This window comes from Aythya marila, assembly GCF_965140915.1.
Source record: "Aythya marila genome assembly, chromosome: 3".
Taxonomy (NCBI): domain Eukaryota; kingdom Metazoa; phylum Chordata; class Aves; order Anseriformes; family Anatidae; genus Aythya; species Aythya marila.
In genome coordinates, this window is record NC_139044.1 from 117,084,481 (window position 1) to 117,105,799 (window position 21,319).

General features: G+C 38.2%; 1 protein-coding gene across 3 annotated transcripts in view; it reads right to left on the minus strand.

The window, feature by feature from the left end:
• The window catches only part of MSRA (methionine sulfoxide reductase A), a 270,384-nt gene that overhangs the window by 81,617 nt on the left and 167,448 nt on the right, over positions 1-21,319 (minus strand). For all 3 annotated transcript variants that reach the window (XM_082757572.1, XM_082757571.1, XM_082757573.1), the window contains one exon: positions 7,717-7,823. In XM_082757572.1, the coding sequence (XP_082613698.1) occupies positions 7,717-7,823 (107 nt within the window). The remainder of the gene's footprint in view (positions 1-7,716; positions 7,824-21,319) is intronic.

Here is a 21,319-nt window from a genome sequence, read left to right on the forward strand (position 1 = left end):
CAGCATTCTCAAGACTATTTATCAGGTTTTGTTTCCTGAAAAATGTGTTTAAGTCAAGTTTCAAGGGCTACATTCAATCCAAAGACAAGAAGATCTAACACGGAACAGCAAGAGCTAATCATCAAACCAGTTTTTAACCCTTTCTTTCCTTTGCTTTGACCTTCTTCTACACTATTTTATCATCTCCTCCACATAACTAAGCTCTTAGTTAAATTAAGCTCCATAAGAGCTTCCTTAAGAGAACGAACTGCATCTTGTTCCTTGTAAAGCACTGTGTACACTTAACCCATCATTATTAATACCATTATTAAAATTATGCTCCTGACATTTAATATGCTTGTGAAACTTTTAGAGTGCTCTAACAGATGCATAATCAAGATCAAGAAATTCAAAAGCCTGAACTAGGAGCCCTTCAGAATGATTCTTGATGCCACCGAGCTGTGCGGGAACACATTTATAGGCTGATGTAAAGGTATTTAGCTTCAGTGTGCTGGTATCACTTCAGGCTCCACTGCGTTGCCTTACCACCAGTATGACCAGTATGATCTCTCTATGGGAGATCTGTGCGGAACCTGGAGTGGTAGCTGGAGGCCAGGTCAGATAGTGTAGGACATTTCATCTGGCTCCTGTGGGCAAGTCAGCTGAACCCTTTAAACCTTCATCTTCTGGCTCAGCACGCAGGCCTGCCCTGAAAATTGAGAATTCATCTACCTAAGCATATGAAAATTCGATGTCTAGACATTTTTAGGATGTTTTTACATTAGTGACAAGCTGAACAGAGCAAGCGATGCAAAGCAGGAAATGTTTCATTTACAAAGCACTCTTGGCTTCAGATCTATTTGATATTTACATTGGTTTATTGTAGGGCAATTTCTAATATTATTGTAAATGCCCAATATAAGTGTTAGCTTGAAGCACTGGCTTCATGTTCAGAGTACATCGAACCCCATGACCTCCAAGCTGAAAAAAAAATGACTATAAAATAGAAAGTATGGCTTAATAATGTTGTTCATAGGTCTAACTTCGAATCCATGATTAACTGCATTCACAACAGTCAAAGGGCTAAGTGAAATGCCTGGCCTTTGATCAAATGAGCAGCATATATGCAGAAGGGAAAGCTAAAACAATCTTGTGCCTTGTGCAGCATCAGTAAAAGCAAGGAACATGTGCTGTCGCCACATCCTGGAGAACAAAAATAGTATGCAATTGAGAACATGCTGCACCCGGCAAAGGTTGGTGGCACTTCTCTGGGAGACACTTCTTGGGGAGGTGTCCAAAACTCCATCCTGTGCTTTCAGGGCTGCTCCTTTGTGGTTTAATACAGACATATATGTCCTACACATTTCATTGTTTCAAAATAAAGTCGTCTTGGTGGTGATCAAGAAATGCAATCAAAAGCGTGTATTGGTCTTGAACTATTTTCCTGCTGCACAATGACAACATTTTCTCGGCGTGATACAGAAGTCAAAATTTCTGCAGTTTAAGGCAATGTGAAAAGAGTTAGCGACTGTTCACACAAAACCTCCTCATCCATAGCTGAATGCGGCTTTCTCAGAGAGGGATGAACATAAAAAGGGTATCTCTGTAGCACAGATGAGTGATTACAAAATAAATAATGGCTTAGCTTATCAGATCAGGTTTGCTTATTTTCATGAGAACTACCACCATCAATCAGGAATCAAGTAGCTACTATTCACTTCAGAGTGGAGCAAAGATAATTTGATACGTAAAGCTCTGAAATAGACATAATTTGAAGAGGAATAAGCAGGTGTTATTTTTTTTATTGAGCCTATTGTGCGGCTTTATTAACAACAATCTACTTTTTAAAAGACCTATTTAACTTTTCCCAGCCAAAAAAAAACGTGTGAAAAACCGTCTCCCAGTGAAAGCGTGTTCTAAATTCAGCTAGCTCACTATATAAAACTACAGCTAAATGTTGTAAATTCACTCCACGAGGCATTCCCTCATGCAACCAAAACTCAGAACGGCTCGATCCTGCAGATCTGTAAACAGCCTTTCCTTGCCTCGATAGCTACACATTTTGTTTCTTTGCAAATTGGTATTCCAAAGCTCACTGTGCTGGCTAGGAAACTCCAGATTTTTAATCTGTCCTCTTTTCTAGCATAGCTAATACCGGCTACTTGTTTTAGCAGCTGAGGACTTTGGTGGCTTGTTCCCACATCATCCTGCAGTAAGATTACGAAAGGCTCATGCGATCTGTTAGGCTGCTGAGCTGCAGAGACTGCTGCCTCCTCTGTTGGCCACGCTAACCCAATGTTTCTCTTATTCTGCAGCATGCACCCATCCATCTCACCCTGTTTTATACCTGGCCAGGTCCACATCTGAGTTAGATTTATGAGCTTCGATTACAGCCATGAGATACCAGAGTATGCCTAGAATTAGCTACCTAAAAGTAGGCATTTAGCACTATTTGAGGTGCCACGGGGTTATCTCAGATACCTACACAGAACAGGTAGATAAAATAAAGCCCCTAAGGGGTATTTATGTGTTATGGGGGGGGCAGCTGGAGGCTGGCTGGACTATACTAGGGCATCTCCAACACTGTTGGGTGTAAGCAGATGAATCAGGCCCTGGAAACGTGTTCCATGGCTGAGCACAGGCACGGGACCTGGCTACCCCACTGCAGAGGAGCTTCATGCAAACTACCAAAGCCAACCTCAGTGTAAGCTCGGTGCCATCCCACATCTCCTGTGAGCAAGTTAAGGAGCAGAAGGGCTACCTTGTAACTGTAGACAGGCTGAACAGTGGGCCATTGCAAATGAACTTCAGCCGTGTAGTCAAGATCTGTAAAATATTATTCATCCACATTCTTCCCATGGTCATCCATGATTTACTATGTTAAGTATTCTGGTCTTTGAAAATTAAAAAAATTGCAAAACTAAACAAATTCAGACACCCCCCCCCAACAAACCAACAAAACCAGCAGACGTACAAACACCCTTCACACACCCACATAAAAACAACTTTCAGATGCTCCAGTGCGTACACTGGTGAAACTAGACAGGATCTGAAGTCATCATTTGAAGGGTTCTTTCCTCAGCTACATAAGCAAAACTAATCCATGGTACATCTAAATTAGATCTTGTGGATTGACACCAATAGGGAATTTAGTCCATCATATAAAACCTTTCGTTGCTTGATTTAAAAATAAAATGTAGGTGTTTGGTCAAATTCATGTTCAGCATACCAAGTCATTTTTAGATTAACTGAAAATGCCATTTGATGAAATGCAAAAAAAAAAAAGGTTCTCATCAAGAGAGTCATTTAACCAAGCATCTTCTTCAGACCTTCAGCAAAACTTAGCTGCTAAGGTTGAAGACAAAAATTGCAGTGTGATCAGCATCATACACAGGTCTTCAGGATCTCCCCACCTGTGGCTTTATGATTCCCAACATTTCCACAAGGATAATATTCCCCGGCCTAGCTGATTGGCCAATGGGTTACTTTCAGTTGTCTGGATCTTTTATACTTACATTGTTTTACGTATATTAATTTAAATATCTTCACAGAATCACAGATTTTCTAGGTTGGAAGAGACCCCAAGATCATCGAGTCCAACCTCTGACCTAAAGTTACAACCTCTAGTTACAGTGCTTTTCACACTCATTAAGTACATTTGCAGGCTCCAAAGCAAACAATTAGCATTGTTTCTTTTTTTATGTTTCTCTTTTTAACTCTGGCTTTGGTGCAGTTATTGTTTTCCTTCATTTGTTCTCCATTGACCAGCTGGTTTAGATTTCAGAGAGGACTTCTATCAGTGTTACAACCTACTCCAGCAGAGAAAATTTCCAAAATCATACCTTTACAGTCCAAATCCTAAAACCAATGCATTACATTACTTGTAGCAAAGTTCTATCCACCTCTAAGCAAACAAACAAACATGAAATTATCTCTTTACTTATCCATATTTCCTATAAGTTCAGTTAAAAAATAATAATAAAAAATTAACAGTTCTCTGGGCTTCAGTAAAGGCCACACATTTAATGTTTTCATAAATCTCAACATTTCTATTCTACTGTCTCTTTGAGCCCTTATAAGTCTATTGAGGTTACAGCTATAAGAGCAAATGAGAGCAGTTCTCCCCAGCAACTTCTCTCGGCTGTAACAAATCAGGACCTTATCACTGCTCCCATCACCCAGCACCTCTGTCAAGAGCTCAGGATTTAATTCATAATTATTCACAGGGAGGCCCTTTAGTTGCTTTGTGGGAGGATCTTCTTCTGTAATAAATGAATAGACTTGCCTTTTTCTCTCTGTGCACAGTGCTCACTGTCAGTTCTGTCCTACATGAGGACACAGAGATGGAGGTATTTTTGGAGTGCTACCTTAAGCCAACCATGGCAGGGGGGGCTCAGTATATTCTTGGAACCCAAAAACCCTGCCTTGCATGGTTTAGCAGCTTGACAAAACAAATGTGGCCTGTGATTCAGGAAAAAATAATACAGAATTTCTTCCTTTCCTAATTTTGCTATTTGGATTATTGCCCAGATAATTCATTTGAAAACCAAATCCAACCAAGCAACTGTCTTGAAAATTGAGTAACCTCAGGTTCAACTGTATTAAAAAACATCAGCTTCAGGCAAAACTGATGGAACAGTTCATTCACAGCACTTTCACCAAGCCCTGGCCCTCATTTTATGTTTTTCTGATTACGTGTACATTGTGCTACAATTTATCAGCCGCAGTACTGTATTATAATATATATTACCACTAGCTGACTCTGACTGTATGCATTCAGCTTCACTGACAGCTAAAAACCCATGGTTCAATGCATATTCATTGCTGCATTGCCATTTCTCAGCTGTTAAAACAGCTGCCTGAATCAGCAACAAGTTTCACAACTTAAAATAGATGTAACCCTGCAGGATACTCGGGCTCGATGCTCATTACGATTCTCACTGGTAGGCTGCTAGGAGCTGAGGACATGGTGCACTTACTGCAGCATTTCGCCACTCAAGCATAGCACTACCCCAAATGTGTAAGCTCCATTAGCGTTCCAGTTTGGAGCAGAGGTGTGCTTTTGTAATAAATCTCCTGATCATCACCTCTTACCACACTTTGGTTCACATCACGGAGTGGTCTTGGGATGGATGAACCCAATTCCTTTAGATGGAGCTAAACCAGAAATGCACCACTGGCTTCCACCTGCTAATGGCATGCAGTTCAGGGGACCAAACTACATGTAGCAAAACACAAACCTTCTTGAAATGCACAGAGGGTAGTTTGGGACCTCAGCACAACCTGTTTTGTTCTGCACATCTGCTCCTCTCAGCCCGTACCACTTGCTAAACGTAGGCAGGGCTGAACACAGCTGTCCAGCTTCCAGAGAGGAGCTGGCACTTCAGGCAAGGCTGCAAAAGAGGCAGACATTCATGACATAAACCTTGGAGTTGGATGGTTTCTACCCTCAGTGAACAGAACTGCTTCCTTTACGTTAACAATCATACCTGGCTTTATGAAAAAAAATAAAAATAAGAATTTGCAAAACCATAGTGTTCGATTTGGAGGCCACTCTTCACTCTCTTCCAGGTTCTCAGCTCAAACACACATCTAAGAGTACATGCTCAATTATTCAGTCAGCAACAAATAAACTACCTTTTCTTTTATTCATTTGCTGTACCAGAAAACCATAAAGTCATTCATACCTGTTTACGTTACTGTACTTTTAATACTTGCTAGTCCTTCCCCCATTTGAGGTATTCATCACTGACTATCAATGAAAACCCAAGTTTTATGCCATCCCCACGTGTTTTTATTTGTCATTATCAGGTGCAAATAAAAGTATGTACTCCTGCAAAAAGAACTTGGTATTTATTTTAAAATACAGCAATAAATACAATTACATTTCCTTAAAATAAAGTAATGCAAAGTATATAATATGAAAAGGGATTCCTGAACATATTGTTTGCTCAGTGTCTTTCCAACACAAACATTTTACTGCTACTGCAATACCACAGTAAATACTGTAGATGCTACTGTTGATAATACTGGAAACTGCATTTCCTCTAGGAATTCCAGTACATATTTGCTGTGGTTCCTTAGCTGGCAACACAGTCCCTTCCTTCCTCCTACTTTAGTGCAAAAAACAAACTATGCATGTGATCACTTACAGAGTTGTGCCTAATTATATAAATGCACTGATTATACACACTTTTCAAATGGTGATAGACTTCAAAGTAGGTAAATTCTAAATTGTGCCATTAAGAAAATCTATTTGATGATGGAAATTTCTGTAATATCATATTGCAATCTCCTGCATTGCAATTTTGTTTTCAAGTCAGTATTAATTTAATGACAAATAACAGCTGAGAATAATAGAGTTGGGAAAGCAAACTGAAAACTGTAAGATTTATAGTGTGATACTGGTCTGCAGATGTTAATGAAAGGCAACTAAAAACAATTTGGAAAAGCAATGGATCTAAGGTAAATAACGAGTAGAAAGAAGTTCTGCACGACAAATATGAATACCAGGTCTTCAGAAACTTCTGTTAACAAAGATGTGTACCTGCAAGACTGACTTATGCCTGTGTTCAGTTACTCAGAAGAAAACATATATGCCATCGAATACTTAATTTGCATGTATTGTAATATGTATGTACAAACCAGTCCCACCAGTGCACACCTAGATCAGCCCACTGATGCCACACATGCACTTACAAAAACCAAGATGCTGCACAAGAGTTCAGTACATGCACTTCCTTCTCATGCCTTGGTACACGCTTCTGATTGATACACCCTTACCAAAACACAGCTTTTTATTTTTTAACATCAGATAGTCACCAAATCCTTGGTTTTTCAACATAATAACACTTTAATGGAGTCATAGTACAAGTGAAAGCACGAAAGCTCATATAGTCTTAGTACCACCTAACAGTTACTTTTCCTATTGTATTGATGTCCAAGGTGAGTAGATTATTTCATGTAAGCTGTAAGAATTTCTATGTTTCTACATTCTGTAGAATCTGTATGTTGTACTGCAAGACCACAAGGCAGATCAGACAGTAATTACAATGCTGCAACACTATAGGTAGGACACGTCAACCTCTCTGCCTCTAGTTAAAGCCAGGTCTATAATAGCTTATACAGCAGAGAAGAGACAGAATCCATCTCCAGAGAAAAATAGGATTGTGTATTGAAAGGAAATAGTCAATCTTCTTTCACACAAATCCTAGCATCAAAACAAATGGTCTTGTAAAGTCACTGACTGCCACATTTAAACAAAGGAATTTATGGAGTAGAAGCAACTTACAATCAGCAAGTGAGTGATGCTGAGTTCCGAAGTTCACAGATTGATCAGGACTTTCCCCCAGAATTCAAGAACTCATGTCTCAGACTTTGGATACACCCTTCAGAATATGGGGCCTAGATTCACTTTGGTAGCTTTAAGATCACTGACTTTTTCTCTGGTGCAACCACATGCAAAAATCTCTAAAAGAGATTACACCTATCACTGCACAAGTAACAAAATATTTTCTTTTTGCATAAAGCTATCAAAACTATTCACACATATACACACTAACCTTTTCAGAAAAACTGGAATTTAAAGCAAGTATGATCCAATTTCAATATTTGAATGAGGAGCTCCAACAACAACACGGAGAAAACACATAGCAAAAGAAGTGATGTTATGCTTATTGGCAACTTCTTTGACCTTCACTCATATGTGAAGCAATTCCACACCCTGCCCAGCATTACCTTTTGATATTCTTCCTTAGATTTCAAGGCAGCTTCCATCTGTTCCTGAGAAAATGTGTAGATGGCCGAGCGATACTGTGTGCCAAAGTCATTACCTTGTCGCATTCCTGGAGAGAGAGAAAATACACCACACCATGAGGATCATGCTCCAGGCAGGCTGGGTTGCAATGCATAAATTTGGTGGGCTGAAATTTAGGACTTTCCATACACCTGAGTTAACACAATCTCTCCTGTGCATATTCATTGTATATGTTTATGAAGTCCAAGCCTTTCTTTGGTTGAATAGTCCTTAAGAGATTCAATTCTAATATCTCTTTTTAAATGACATGCAAATAAGATGTGAACATTTTACATTTTGGTAAATCACACGGTAGTCACAGATGTAAAACCTTAAATAATCAAGCTGCAGTTACTGTAATCAAGGTACTCTTAAAATACTTATTTTGAACCATGCAAATGCTATTAAAAAACCTTTGATTTTACCAACTGCTTAAGAATTTTCTTGTGCTGGAGGGTTATATCTTAATGAGAGAAAGTTTCAAAATACCCATGGAGATAACTAGACATTCTCCTCTATTCACAAACAACGCTCCTGCTAAAAGACTGCTATGCAAGTACTGCTGAATTAAGTCTGGAACAAAGTTATTAATTCCTACCATCAGCACCACTACTTATGGAGAGAAGAAATGACTCTTATGAAATCTGAGAAATGTGCTAAGAAGGTTTGGAGAAAGTATGGCTGTTTTCATACCTTTTTAGAGTGAGTAATGCTTAGTAATAGCAACCCTTACACACTTCCTCAGAGTCTGGCAGAAGTAGAAAACAAAGGTATATATGTACTCCACTAAATTCTATTTCCAACTTAGACACGATAATACGGATGGCAGGAGTATATTAATTTTTACATCTAACATTATGAAAACAAAACCCTAGTTGTACATACTCAGTAACTCCCAGAAACCATACCATATTGGTACAAGGATTAGCCCCTTTATTGCTGATGTATGTACTTCCAAAAGATTAGTTGTATGAAGTTGCTTATGTACGTATTTCCAAATTCAAAGCTAGATTCTACCTTCAAAAGTATAAAACAATGGGCCAAAGCAGAGGGAAGACTGCTATTCCCTTCGGTGGCTAGCCTGGATATGCTTTGGCTTGATGCAATTCTAGGGAGCCATGCTGGCCAAAGGCAACGCTGCCTGGCATTGCTACACATTCCCATTCCCTCAGGCAGCAATACTGGAAGCCAGTTCTGCTGCAGTTCATTCCATAAAGCCTTAGAGAGGAGCTTTAGCATTAGGACTGATCTGGAATTGCAGTTTTGCAGTTTCAGCCTTTCGTAACTTTATTTCCAATTTTTCATTTGAAAAAATAATGTTTTGTTTTGCTGTAATAAAATGTATTTATTTTTGAGTTTGTCTGACATTTTCTGTGAATGTGGGTGAATAAAATACCTTGGGTGACATAATTCTGAAGTAGACTCAAAGCAATTGATTCTTCCCAAATGTCTACAACCCAAGGCAAAATGGAAATCATCAGGATGAGTCTTCCAACTGTCCCTGTGCTACAGAAATCCCACTGAAGACTAGCATCAACTGTCAGGACTATGGAGACAAAATAGAAGAAAGCTGTAGGTCCCAGTACTCCCTAGCAAAGGGCAGAGGGTGAAAAAAGAGCCTGTGATGCTGGGGGGAGGAAAAGATGCTATCAACATAATACTGTTTATTAAAATATGATAACTTTTATCCCTTTTGTACTTTCAAAGGAAAAAGAAAACTGGTTTAAGGACAGTACAATATCAAATGAAAGCTGGCTGAAATATTTATGGCTGAATGTGATTCTGAAAAATATTACGGAGTTTTCATGTTATTTGGGTTACATTTTAAACACCAAAATGTTACATTACTATATATAGGAACGACAACTACTTCTTTCATCAATACTTAATAGTATGGTCTGCAAGGCAGACAACATTTTGCTTATTACTTCGCAAGTTATTTTAGGGTAGTAGAGACTTCTTAACAAGTCAGTGCTACTGAATAGTTAGGCGAAAAATAACTACAGGACAGTAAAGCATTAGCTTTGCCAGGATATGTTAACGCTGATTGATGCTTGTGCTTAAGCATTAGCATTCTACAAATCTATTTATTGCTTAACAAACTACTTAACAACTGACTGGGGAGCAGATTACAAAAATCTCTATAAATGGATGATTCCTATATCGAATGCCAGAAATGCATGTATTTCCAGAGTATATTTTAGCATGAATTCCTGTGCACGGTGAAAGCAAACATTTAATATATGCATGTGCCACCATCACATAGCAATAGGGAAGCTGTCAGCTTAATTAATTTATTGAAAAGAAAGCTCTTTAGTCTCGCCAAAATTGCATAACTAGGTAGGACAATTGAAAGCCACAGTACACAAAATCTAGATGGGAAATAGGCAACACTGAAACACTGAAGAGCATTCATCACCATAACAGTGTACCAAGACCCACATCTCTTTCTTGCAAAGGCTTTACATTAAGGCTACATATTTTCCCCCAAAATATACCATAGCTTTATGAGCTCAGTGATGAAATCATAGAGTTAAGGAGTAAAGGATGAGGTCAGACGGTGCAACAATAGTGGCCCCTACTAGCACTGAAGTGCTGGCTGCAATGTTACACCACCCACTAGCTACAAAAAAGACTGAACAGGTAGTGTAAGAATTACCCAAAAGTGTAGCCTAACTGTGATCATTCAGCTAAGCTAAAATGTCATTTATTTTCACTTGTTCCTTAAATCAATTTGTACCTAAATGTCCCATGATAAGTAGCTAATGCATCGTCTGACTAAGACACAGACTATAAAATGCTAAAATAAAATAAATTCTATGTGTATAGACATAATCAAGTTACTACTGTTACTGCTGCTATTTGTGATGTACTTCATATGTGCAAACTTACTTCTCAAGGGTCCATCACTGATTTTGTAAAACCCTCTGGCAACTCACACTTGTTGAGATCCACTAACTCAATGAGTAGCAAACAAGGCAGGAAATTCAATTTACAAAACAACAGTGGTAGGATGACTGAGCTTAACAATCTCATCTTTGTCTGAAAAAAAAGTCAACTAAATCTAAAATCATCTCTGCTTGACTATCTAAAAATTACACAATACCATCTGTAATTAGCTTTCTTTCCTTTTCTGGAATATTGTTCTTACTTTGTCTGATTTTTTTTTATTATTATTATTCTATCCCTCTGTGTTATAATAAAACCACAGCTATACACATTAGGCTTCAAATAAGAACGAGAAAATATGACTAATTTAATAAGGATGCTAAAGGTATTGGAAGATATTGTGTACTGCTATATCAAAAAACATTCTTGTCAGGGATTGTCAACTTTGCTGCCATTGATTCTAGCTAAATTGGGTACACAGTAGATTCTGCAAAAGTTCTGTGCTGAGACGAGTTGACTTCTTATCTATCGTGTACCCAAATGGTTCCACTGAAGTCACAACATTTGTTCAAAGTTTTTAATAATACAACTGAAAACACAAATAATCCCAATCGGCTTCAAATTATTCACCCTATGATCAAGTTCCCAGGTAATTAAACAAAATTGACACCTTCAAAATTGACATCTACTGCAAACTGTAATCTGACATTATAAAAGCATCAAGATTTGGAAGGACTTTGAATGACCACTATTTTTTGATACATTTCCACAGAAAAATTTGTAAAGCTTTTGACATTATGGATTGGATGGCTTAAAGCAAGATTTATTACCACTAACTGATGCATTTCAGTATCTAACTTCCAGCAAAAATTCTCAACAAAGAGTTTTATCAGAAAAATTTCTTGCCTTCTTGAAGAAATTTATTTCTTTTCACCTGTATCAGATTCCACGTTCAAGAGACACATGTAATTTTGTTTTAATTCCAAGTCAAAACAGTGTATGAGGTTTGTCTAAATCTTCATTACTGGAAGAAGGAATATTCCTACAGAACATCAGCTGAACACCTTCAGAGCAGCAGGATCTTCTATGCAGGGCAATGCTGATTGCCCCCAACTGTTCTGTGGGATATCTAAAAGTCACTCTGTTTGCAAAATCTGCCAGTTTAGGGATAGAATTTATGTAGTCAATACTCTTTTTCTCAATACTCTTTTTCTCAAGGATTTAACATATGGGTAGATGTGTCACTAGGGCCTGACCTTCCTCAACTTTCGTTCTAGGCTGAGTTGATAACCAGATTGCTTCTTAGACATATTAACGAAATGTATTACACTGGGAGATAAGGCCTCTGACAGGAAGAAAGACCTTCACCAACTCTTTCAGAAACTCTGCAATGAGAGAATGAAACACTAAAAAACACTTCATCCATGGCTGTAAGCATTAGATACACTGATCTCAAGCCCATTTCTTTCCAACAGGTAGTTTAAGGAAAGTCTTCTAGGGGCCTGAAAGCAGAAAGTCATCTTACATGTCCCATCCTACCTGGGCCACGTGGTCACCAAAACCCACCTGGAGGGCTTGTTCTCAGTGCTGATGAGAATCTCTTTAACTAGAGATAACCAGTCAGTGTTTTGAGGCCTACCCAATGTCCTTGCCATGAGGCAGAAGAAGCCAAAACCTAGGTGATTTTTATCTGGTAACCTGAGTTTTATCTGCTGTAAGAAGACCAAGAACAGAAGAACGTCCTTGAGCCCCATTTTGGATTCTACAGGAGACTGAAATCAGAATCCCCTTAGCCAGCCTGGGGTTTGCAAGATCACCCTGTTTCATCTGGCTGTACTTTACAAATGCCAAAGGTTGCAAGACAGTAACTGGCAGAAAATGCAAGTATCTGTCTCTCTGACCCGATGATCAGGAACGCATCTGTCAGTAACAGGAACAAACACACCCCGGAGTCAAAAGGCTGGCACTTGGTGTTGATACCTGAGGCAGAGAAAATCAGCTGTCATGCTGAAGACAGCTTTAAAAATCTCCCATCATAGGGACATTTAGATAGCCTGATTTCAGAACTGATAGAAAATCAGAGAGTAAAATAGATAGATAAAAAAAATATGTGGAATATGTGGTTTTGGATAAGGCTGCATGGTGCCAAAGAGCGTCAGCCCAAAGCACAGTGCCTGTGTGAGCACTGGCCAGTCCTTGTAAGCTCTTGTCTCTAGAGAACCAGGGTAGATGAGGGCATTTGGAGCTCTAAGTGTGTTTAGATTTTGGACATGGATCATATTTGGGAATTTCACTATGGTTGACCAAAGCAACTCAGTGCTGTGCAGCCTGGACCACTCTGGAGACCAGAAAATTTCCTCACTCTGCCAGCAGAGATTAGAACACCAATTAATCAAAAAATGCCCTCAAGAGCCAAGCGCTTGCTCTGTCTCATGTGATAACTAGGAGAAACAGAAATTTGTGGCCACAGGATGGTATGTGGAAAGGACAGGGAGTTGTGATGCTATCCCAGTTTCTGCAAAAGGAACAATTCCCAGGTTGAGAGTGCCACGTAATGCAAACACGCATGCAGACTGCTACTGGAGAAATTAGTATCTGCCAAAATATAGATAATAAAATATAGATAATATAGATAACAGATAATATAAAATAAATGGCTCTAGAAAGCCCTCTTACCAACACTTTGATATCATCTGAAGCACCTGCATAGGAGTGACTTTATTCTGGAACTTGTTGGTATCAAAGTAGTAAATGCAAGTTCTTCTTTGACTTGAATGATCCGAACAAATGAAAACTTCCCTGCCTTGATGCAACTAGTAGGTGCTTTTTCCCTCATAGTTTCTATTCCTTCTGAAAGCTACTATGTATTCTTGGCTGGGGCCAAAACATTGCTCCTTTAAAGCAACTATCCTGCTGTTATGCTAAGTTTGAGTTTTTATTGAGATGCTGCTTAGGTAGGTCATTGTCCTTCCTATCTAACTTCAGGGTATCTTAAGGTCAATAAGAAATAGGTAAATCCAACACTCTAATAAAAGCACATATTTCCCAGAACAATACTTAATTATTATTTTTATTATTATTTTCTTTAGAAATGGAGAATTCATTACAAACGAGAAAATTCTTCCCAAAGAGTGATTTTTGAATATATTTCCTACAGAAGGCTGAAGCAAAATGTACTTTATTTATTTCTTTGGCTAAATCAGGAATTTCTTCTGAAGATTCAACCCTCTAAAGACTTGAAAGCAATACTTATACAACACTTCTTATCTTCTCTCCATTTAAAAATAATAAAAAAATGTAATGGCATCATTCGTCAACCTTGTTATTCTCAGAGGATCCCAAGTATAATGGAGATAAATGACTAAAGTCTGTTACTCTCTTCTGTGCCACCCAGTGAAGTTTTAAAGGGCAGTTCATAGCTCTTATTTTTATCATAATTTTTTTCTGTGATTTATAGACTTTTCTGCAGCTGTCACTTATTTTCTTATACCCACAGAAACCTGATGTACCAATTGGTCATTTTCTTTTCCCCAATCAATGCTTGCTGAGTTAAGACTAATAAAACTCCTTCTTTCAGCTCATCATATAATTATTTAGTAAAAATCAATTGCACCATGTCACCCTGGCTTGATGTCATCACTCACTGTAATGATTACATCCATACAGTTTAAAAGTTGCTAGGGGAAAGTAAAACTCTTTATAGCATATGATTAAAGGAGAAAAATGTTAATAGAAAAGGAGTTAGTTACAGTGCTGTGGATTGAGAGCTCTTGATGATTTTCAAGGTACTGGGGTGCAGGAAGGATAAATGCAATATAAAAGCACTTCTTCAGAAGGTCACAATACAATAATGAGTTTGTACATATTAAAGGAAAGTCATATTATCAATAGAAAGCAAGGTTTACAAAGCTTTCAGTACTGAAGGTTTTCAGTGCCAAGAAGTACTACAGTTTTGTTCTTCCCCTTTTGCCTTGAAATCAAGACGAAATACAAGCTTTCCCTAAAATTTCTGACTTCATATATTCTTAGAACATCATGGCTAAAATAATGTTTTTTAAAAATTTACTTCAGCCACAAAAATGTCTGATGAAAAGTACTTTTTTGTCTTTAATCTTCATCAAACCACAAGATTACACAGTTTTCTGGTGTAGCTTGTAAGGCAAAACAGTGTCACAGATTTGCTGATGTTGGAAGGGACCTGTGGAGATCTCTAGTCCAACCCCTCTGCCCAAAGTAGCATCAGCTAGAGAAGGCTGGCCTTGTCCTCTTCAGTTTTCAGTATCACCAAGGGCAAAGACATCACAAAATAATTACTTCAGATTGCCAGTGCTAGTGTAAATACGAGCTGTTGATGACAGTCAATACAACACTCACTCAACGAAATACCAGAAGCTCTTGAAGTACAGAGAATATTTTCAGTCATCAGATTCATTAATGCCATAACACACCCCAAAATACTGACGGACACACAGGAGAACACACTCCATCACTTTTTATTAATGACATTTTGTGGGAATGGGATGAATTGCTGTTACAAATTTGCTGCAGCAAGAAATCTTGTCTGCTCCCACCACAGATGGCCAACACACTACTACAACAAAAGCAAAATAATGGTAGTATATCCACTGGGGCTCTATCTTTAACCAATTCTCTTCACTTGTTATTAGCATTATTATTATTCTGTAGTTATAAAATGCATCAAATTTCTTCTCAAGACAGTTCAAGTATTTTACACAATTAGAACGAAGACTTTGAAAGAAGAGTTCCCTATATGCTTATTTATTAATTCAGACAGAACATTGCTTAAATGCATTTTGGAATGCTCTTTGAACTTTGAATGAAATGTATGATCTACCTGAGCCCACATAAAACCATTGGTTATTTTTTTATGAATGTCACAAAGTATTAAATGCTACTGGAAGATGGGAATTTTAATCTATTTCTAATTATTAATTGAAAATACATCTTTACCACTAGTGGATAGAACAGACAAATGGAATGGTGAATATGTACATGAGTCATCCTTAATGGCATCAATTTTACTGTAGGGGATTTTTTTAATTATTTTTTTGCTTAACTTTAATCAAAAGTTAAATGATTAGCTTTTGACAAGTTTTTAGACTTGGATGAACTTGGGACAGAAGTGAAAGTAGTATCTTTTAACAGTACTGAATGCAACTGATGCAGCTGGAATTAAGCTTGCGGGTTTAGGCAACAAGAAGCTGCCCAAACACAGATGCCTAATTTGGGGTAAGACAGCTGTGTTGACCTGACTTCCACTGATTGTCATGGAAGCCGAGACACCCTGTGCTTATGAAAACATCTACATTTAGGTGGCTTTACCTCAAGCTTTATCTCACCTGACATGTCTATGCTGGTCAGAGAAATCTGATCTAAGATAGTATTCACCACTGAATAGAGCAGATGTATCTGCAAGAGCCTGGAGGACAAGACACAGGGCATATGGGAGCCCCACACTTCCTAAAGCACAGTAGGAAGATGGGCAAAGTGCACACAGGATCCAGTGTGGCAATAGATGTTTGTTTAGGCATTGGTGTCGAGCTCTCATTGTGTCTCTTCTTCGTAGACTAGCTCTGTTGCAGTGCTTACAAAAAGCTGCACAACTACTGATCATGCAAGAAAACATAATTAAAAAACACAGAAATTCTGATCATAGACTATACGGAGCTGAGCTACGGAATCACACAGATTTGTTATTATTTTCTTTATATGCTTTCTCCTTTCTCTTCATTTATCTGTTACTCACTAATGTCATGCCTAAATTTTGGCATGTGTTAGCAGTATGAACCTAAACCTACTATGATCCACCAGGTGTTATTGCAATAGTAATAAAAATAATTAGAGATAATAAAAATAACAGTGTTGTCATTTGCTTTTATCAGCAGATAAACTCATGGGACACTGCTCTCTCAAAACACAGACAAGTATGCTCTTATAAATATGCAAGAGAAAATTGCAGGCAGAGAAAAACAGTCATTCACTGAAAATATTGTTGTTTAGAAGAGAGTCAGCTTTGACCTCCTGTACCTAATTATACATGAAAACAAAGATTAAAAGCCTACTAATAATCACCATAAACTATGATTAATGATGTCATGCTTCAGTGCCTCGGATTTCTAGACCCGTGTACAGTAAATTCACTAGTGGGTTATTTGAAGAAGAAAAGAATGTTTGGTACTATTTTGTTTTAACTTTCTCTATTGCTTTCATAGTAGAAAGACAAACAGTCCATCACAAAATTCTGCAGAAAAAGACCTTCTTAGGTTGATCTTTTCTAATTGTGTAACTGTACATGCAAATCCAGCTGCTGTTATTCACACCACATACCCTTTGATTTCATGGATGTTTGAAAGCTACTGATGACAGTCAAGTATTGAGAAGTCCGGATTTTCATTCAGAACTTCATGAACAAATGAACAAAGCTGCACTAAAATGAAGATCCCCTTCCTCTTGCCTTCCTTTTCTTCTTCCTTTCATCTACTACAACCACAGCTATTCTATAATAGAGAAATAATACAGAAGTGACCCCAAGGAAGATTGTCACAGAATAAAGGCGTTTTCCAATTGTTCTTAGCAGCACGGAAATTATGAACAAAAGGAATCCCTTCAGGTGAGTGCTAGGTGTATGTTTACTGCAGCATAATAGACAAAGTGTCATCTTCAGTGGAATAAAAGACAGATACCATGGCTTTTCTCATTATCAAGTCACCATTTTCCTGACTTTAGCAAAACTGAAAAAGAAAGTTAGTTTTCAGTATTTCTGGAGAACTAAATAACACATCTTTGCCATAAATGAAATAAATAAGCCAGAAGTAGTTTAAAATGAAGAAGGAATCAGAGCCCAGAAAGAATTTTGCCCTTGAGCCAGAATTGATTCAGCAACACTCACTTCGTAATGCAAACTATTCAGCCATCTCAGTGACCGCCGCACTGGCTAAGACTCTCTTTCATTGCAAAAGATGCAAAGTCAAATCTCAGCTTTTCACCGTGACATGGAAAAACAACAGCTCCTAAACAGGAAATTTAGGTCAGAAAAAGTCTATTCTCATTTATATGTATAAAAAGAGTCTAATATGCAAATAAGGTCATGACAGCTGAAATTCCTGGGGATGCAAAACTGCCAAGTAAAAAGTATTTATTTTTAATGCATATTTAGTTCTAGAGAAAGGGCAAGGAATGGGAGCAACATAACATAAGGCATTTCAGATTATGGAAGAAAGGAAATTGCATCCTCAAACTGCAGTAGTGGTTAAGCACCACTGGCAAAGAGTATCTTCAGTATTTTGCAAAAAGTATAGACCACGGGTATTTAGGAATTAATTATGAGCAAGGGTCCACTAAACTGCTTGCTGGTGGGATGGTTAGGAACTAGTCAACTGTGTCCCACCATTGAGACTTCATTGCTAAGAGCAGGAGTTAGAAGTATGTGAAGGTAATAGAGAACTCTTCCATCAACTCATAGAGTGCATATTACTACTGAGTATTCACTTCTGCATGAACCAATATACATTTATCTTTGTTTTTATCTCAGTATATCAATTTCCATGGCTTTTTTAATTTATCAACACAGAGCCGTGTTTTATTTGTTTCCTCCAAGAGCCTTCTAGCATTATCTTTACCGCAGATTTAATTAGTATCCTCTCCACTATATCCTCCACATCATTAATGAAAATATTGAAGAGTATGGGACCAGGAATGGCTCCCTCAGGGGTCTGTAATTCTATTTTGAATATATTTAATATGTCTGGTGGCAATAGATTTGTATTTCCACTGTTTTTTTGTTACACCTTGCAATAATGCAGAAACTATTAGGTCTCAATAACATTTGAAATAAAAGACAAAGGTGTTTTGTGCTTTAATCTGAGACTTGCGAATTTCATTCATTCAAATTACAAAGGGAAGAGACTCACAGAAATGTAAAAAAAAAAAAAAAAAAAAAAAAAAGGTTATATTTTACATGAAGAGATTATTTTTTCCCTTTAATCTCTAAATGAAGTTACAGGCCTGTAGCAGAATACATAATGCTGGTTTAGGGTCGCTGTAGCATTTTTTATGTGTACAGCTGTTCTTCCACTGGTATAAGTAGACACATCTGCTCATTAGCAATACAATGTCATTTCTAGTGTCTAATTTTAATTATTTGCAGATGATAGATTCCTTATGCAATGTCTAAAAAAAGTACAGTCCTTCAAAACTGGTGAGAAATAAATATACCCTCTGCAACTAAAATGGGTCAGCACAATGAAAACCAGATATTAATCTGGAGAATTCATGTATCAGCACTAAGGCTAAATGCCAAACTATTTGGAAGGTCACAGGGAGGAGAAACAGCTCATACATCTCTTCTTTATCGTGGATACACAAGACATATGGACTAAGAGGTGTTCTGAATGAATCTGGCGGGTGATGAGTTTGTTGTAGTACAGATGGTCCTCAACTGCTGGAAAAATACCAGTTCTGCTTACATTTCCTGTACAAACACAGGCAAGATAAGGACTTCATGACGGAAAGGACAAATGAGATTACTTACCAGTAACTTTGGTTCTCTGCGTACCCATACTCAAAGAATCAATACGGCTAAAAGTAATTTTCCAGAACCTCCTAGGCAGTGGTGGCCATGAGCATCTTTGCTCTTCACCCCACTGCCAAAGGTACGGAGTCCTGCCTTCTCCTCAGCTCTTTCTGTTGTATCAGAAATATAACCAAAAAAACAGCAGCCATGAAAAAGGATAGGATTTGTGTACAAAGGGGCTTACCCCAAAGAACTGTAGGTGTAGCTGTTATTTTTTGTGGGCTGGGAAGGACTGGTGTGCTTGATAAAGACAGGGAGCAGAACTACCAAAATGAGCATCAGTTTTGGCTTGTAATCAAGAGAGGAGAGAGCTAAGGATGTGAGTGGATTTTTCACTGGCCCCAAACATGTTTTCAAGAGAAGGAAATAGCATTTGCTTTGTGTTCTGCTAAAAAGACACGTTCGGCTATTGCAAGCAACAAAGAATCTTTAAAGCTGCTTTGGATAGGGCTGAAATCTCTGACATGTAGGACTTCAACCTCACACAGGATCAGGGTAATTATGAACAGTAGGGCACTTAATGGGAATCACAGTTGCACCACGATAGATTCCTCTGGTATCAGATTTTTCCAAAGGCTTGGAGAAATAGAGTCCCCACAGAGTGGCCAAACTTTCTGATCTGATAAAATATGACATCTTCTTCTCCAAACACGAGCAAGGTTGGATTTCCCAACTGGCTCACATGCTGCCGGACAGTGCTAGTGCCAGAAGGGCCATCCCACCAGCAGCCCTGCTGCTGGCAATGTGAGTCCTGGCTAAAAGCTACATTTCAGCTCATTCAGGGTCACCTTTCAGCTTGATCTGAGAACTTTTTGACTGCCAGTGTCCACACAAAGAAAGAGGTGGCATCCTACAGACAGGTCAAGGAGAGAGAAGAAAATTGTTCTTTTTCCCATCAGATAAGACAAAGATTAGCTTAAAGCAATCATGAAACCACAGGCTGAGGCACAATGCAGACAAACTGATGGCCTGAAAGTCCACATCCCTCTAGACACATGGCAGAACCATCATAAGGATGCAGTTTGAAGGAGACAGGCAGGCTTATATCTTAAAAATCTGCAAGACTCTGAGATTGGCTCTTTTAGTGCAAAAATAGGGCAATACAGATTCTGCCCTACGCCTCTCTAAACCTTACAAGTCTATATGGTGCACAGAGCGAATAGACATAAAATTCTTTTGCAGTATTTTCAGCACAACACATTCATTCTTTTTTTCACTATCAGTCACAAAGAAGCAACCACCTCAAGCACTTCTAGAGCTACACAGAGCAATCCTCTTATAGATAAGATTATTCCTAGGAGAGAAGGAATTCTGGTCTGTGCATTAGAGGCTGAACAGAGATGACAACCATATGTCACTTGGCAGAAGTCAGGGGTTTGTTTGTTGCTTTTTCAGGATCCCAAATGTAATGAATTATAAAATACAGCCTAAATTAATAGTCAAGGAGGACTTTATCAGGGCCCCACACTTAGGAGATGCTCATCTGGGAGAATCTCTTTCAACTCATAGACTGTTTGACTTGATCAAAGGTTCCTGCTTTTCAGTAGACTTCTGTATAATACTCAGACTCAAGAGCTTCATGAAACAAGAGCCAGGCTGCCTCCCAGAGAAACTTTGAATCCCAGTGAGATGTCAGCCTCATCTTGAAGGCAGGAGGTCCAACTGTTTGGAAAGCAGGAACTTTTGAATATTAATGTGCTATTACAATAATGAATGGACTGCCAGTCTGTACTCTTTAGCAACTTGGTACCACCTAGATTGATATTTGAAAGGTCTTTAATTGCAACAGAATCTGAAACAACACATATGAATATTTCCATATTTTATGTTTAATGACATTATAACAATTAGACAAGTCCATTGTCTCTGCAGGGGGTAGGAGGGCTTAGATGGCATTAACCTGACTTCTGGGGGAAAGATAAGGCAGTGCCACAGACAAAGCTTTTATATTTTTGAGTGAGCACTGTTCTCAAAAAGTCCAACATTTGCTGGCTGTATGAGACATTGGATTCATCTAAAGAGTGTGCTGAATTTCATGAATAAGAAATCTCCCTAATTTAACT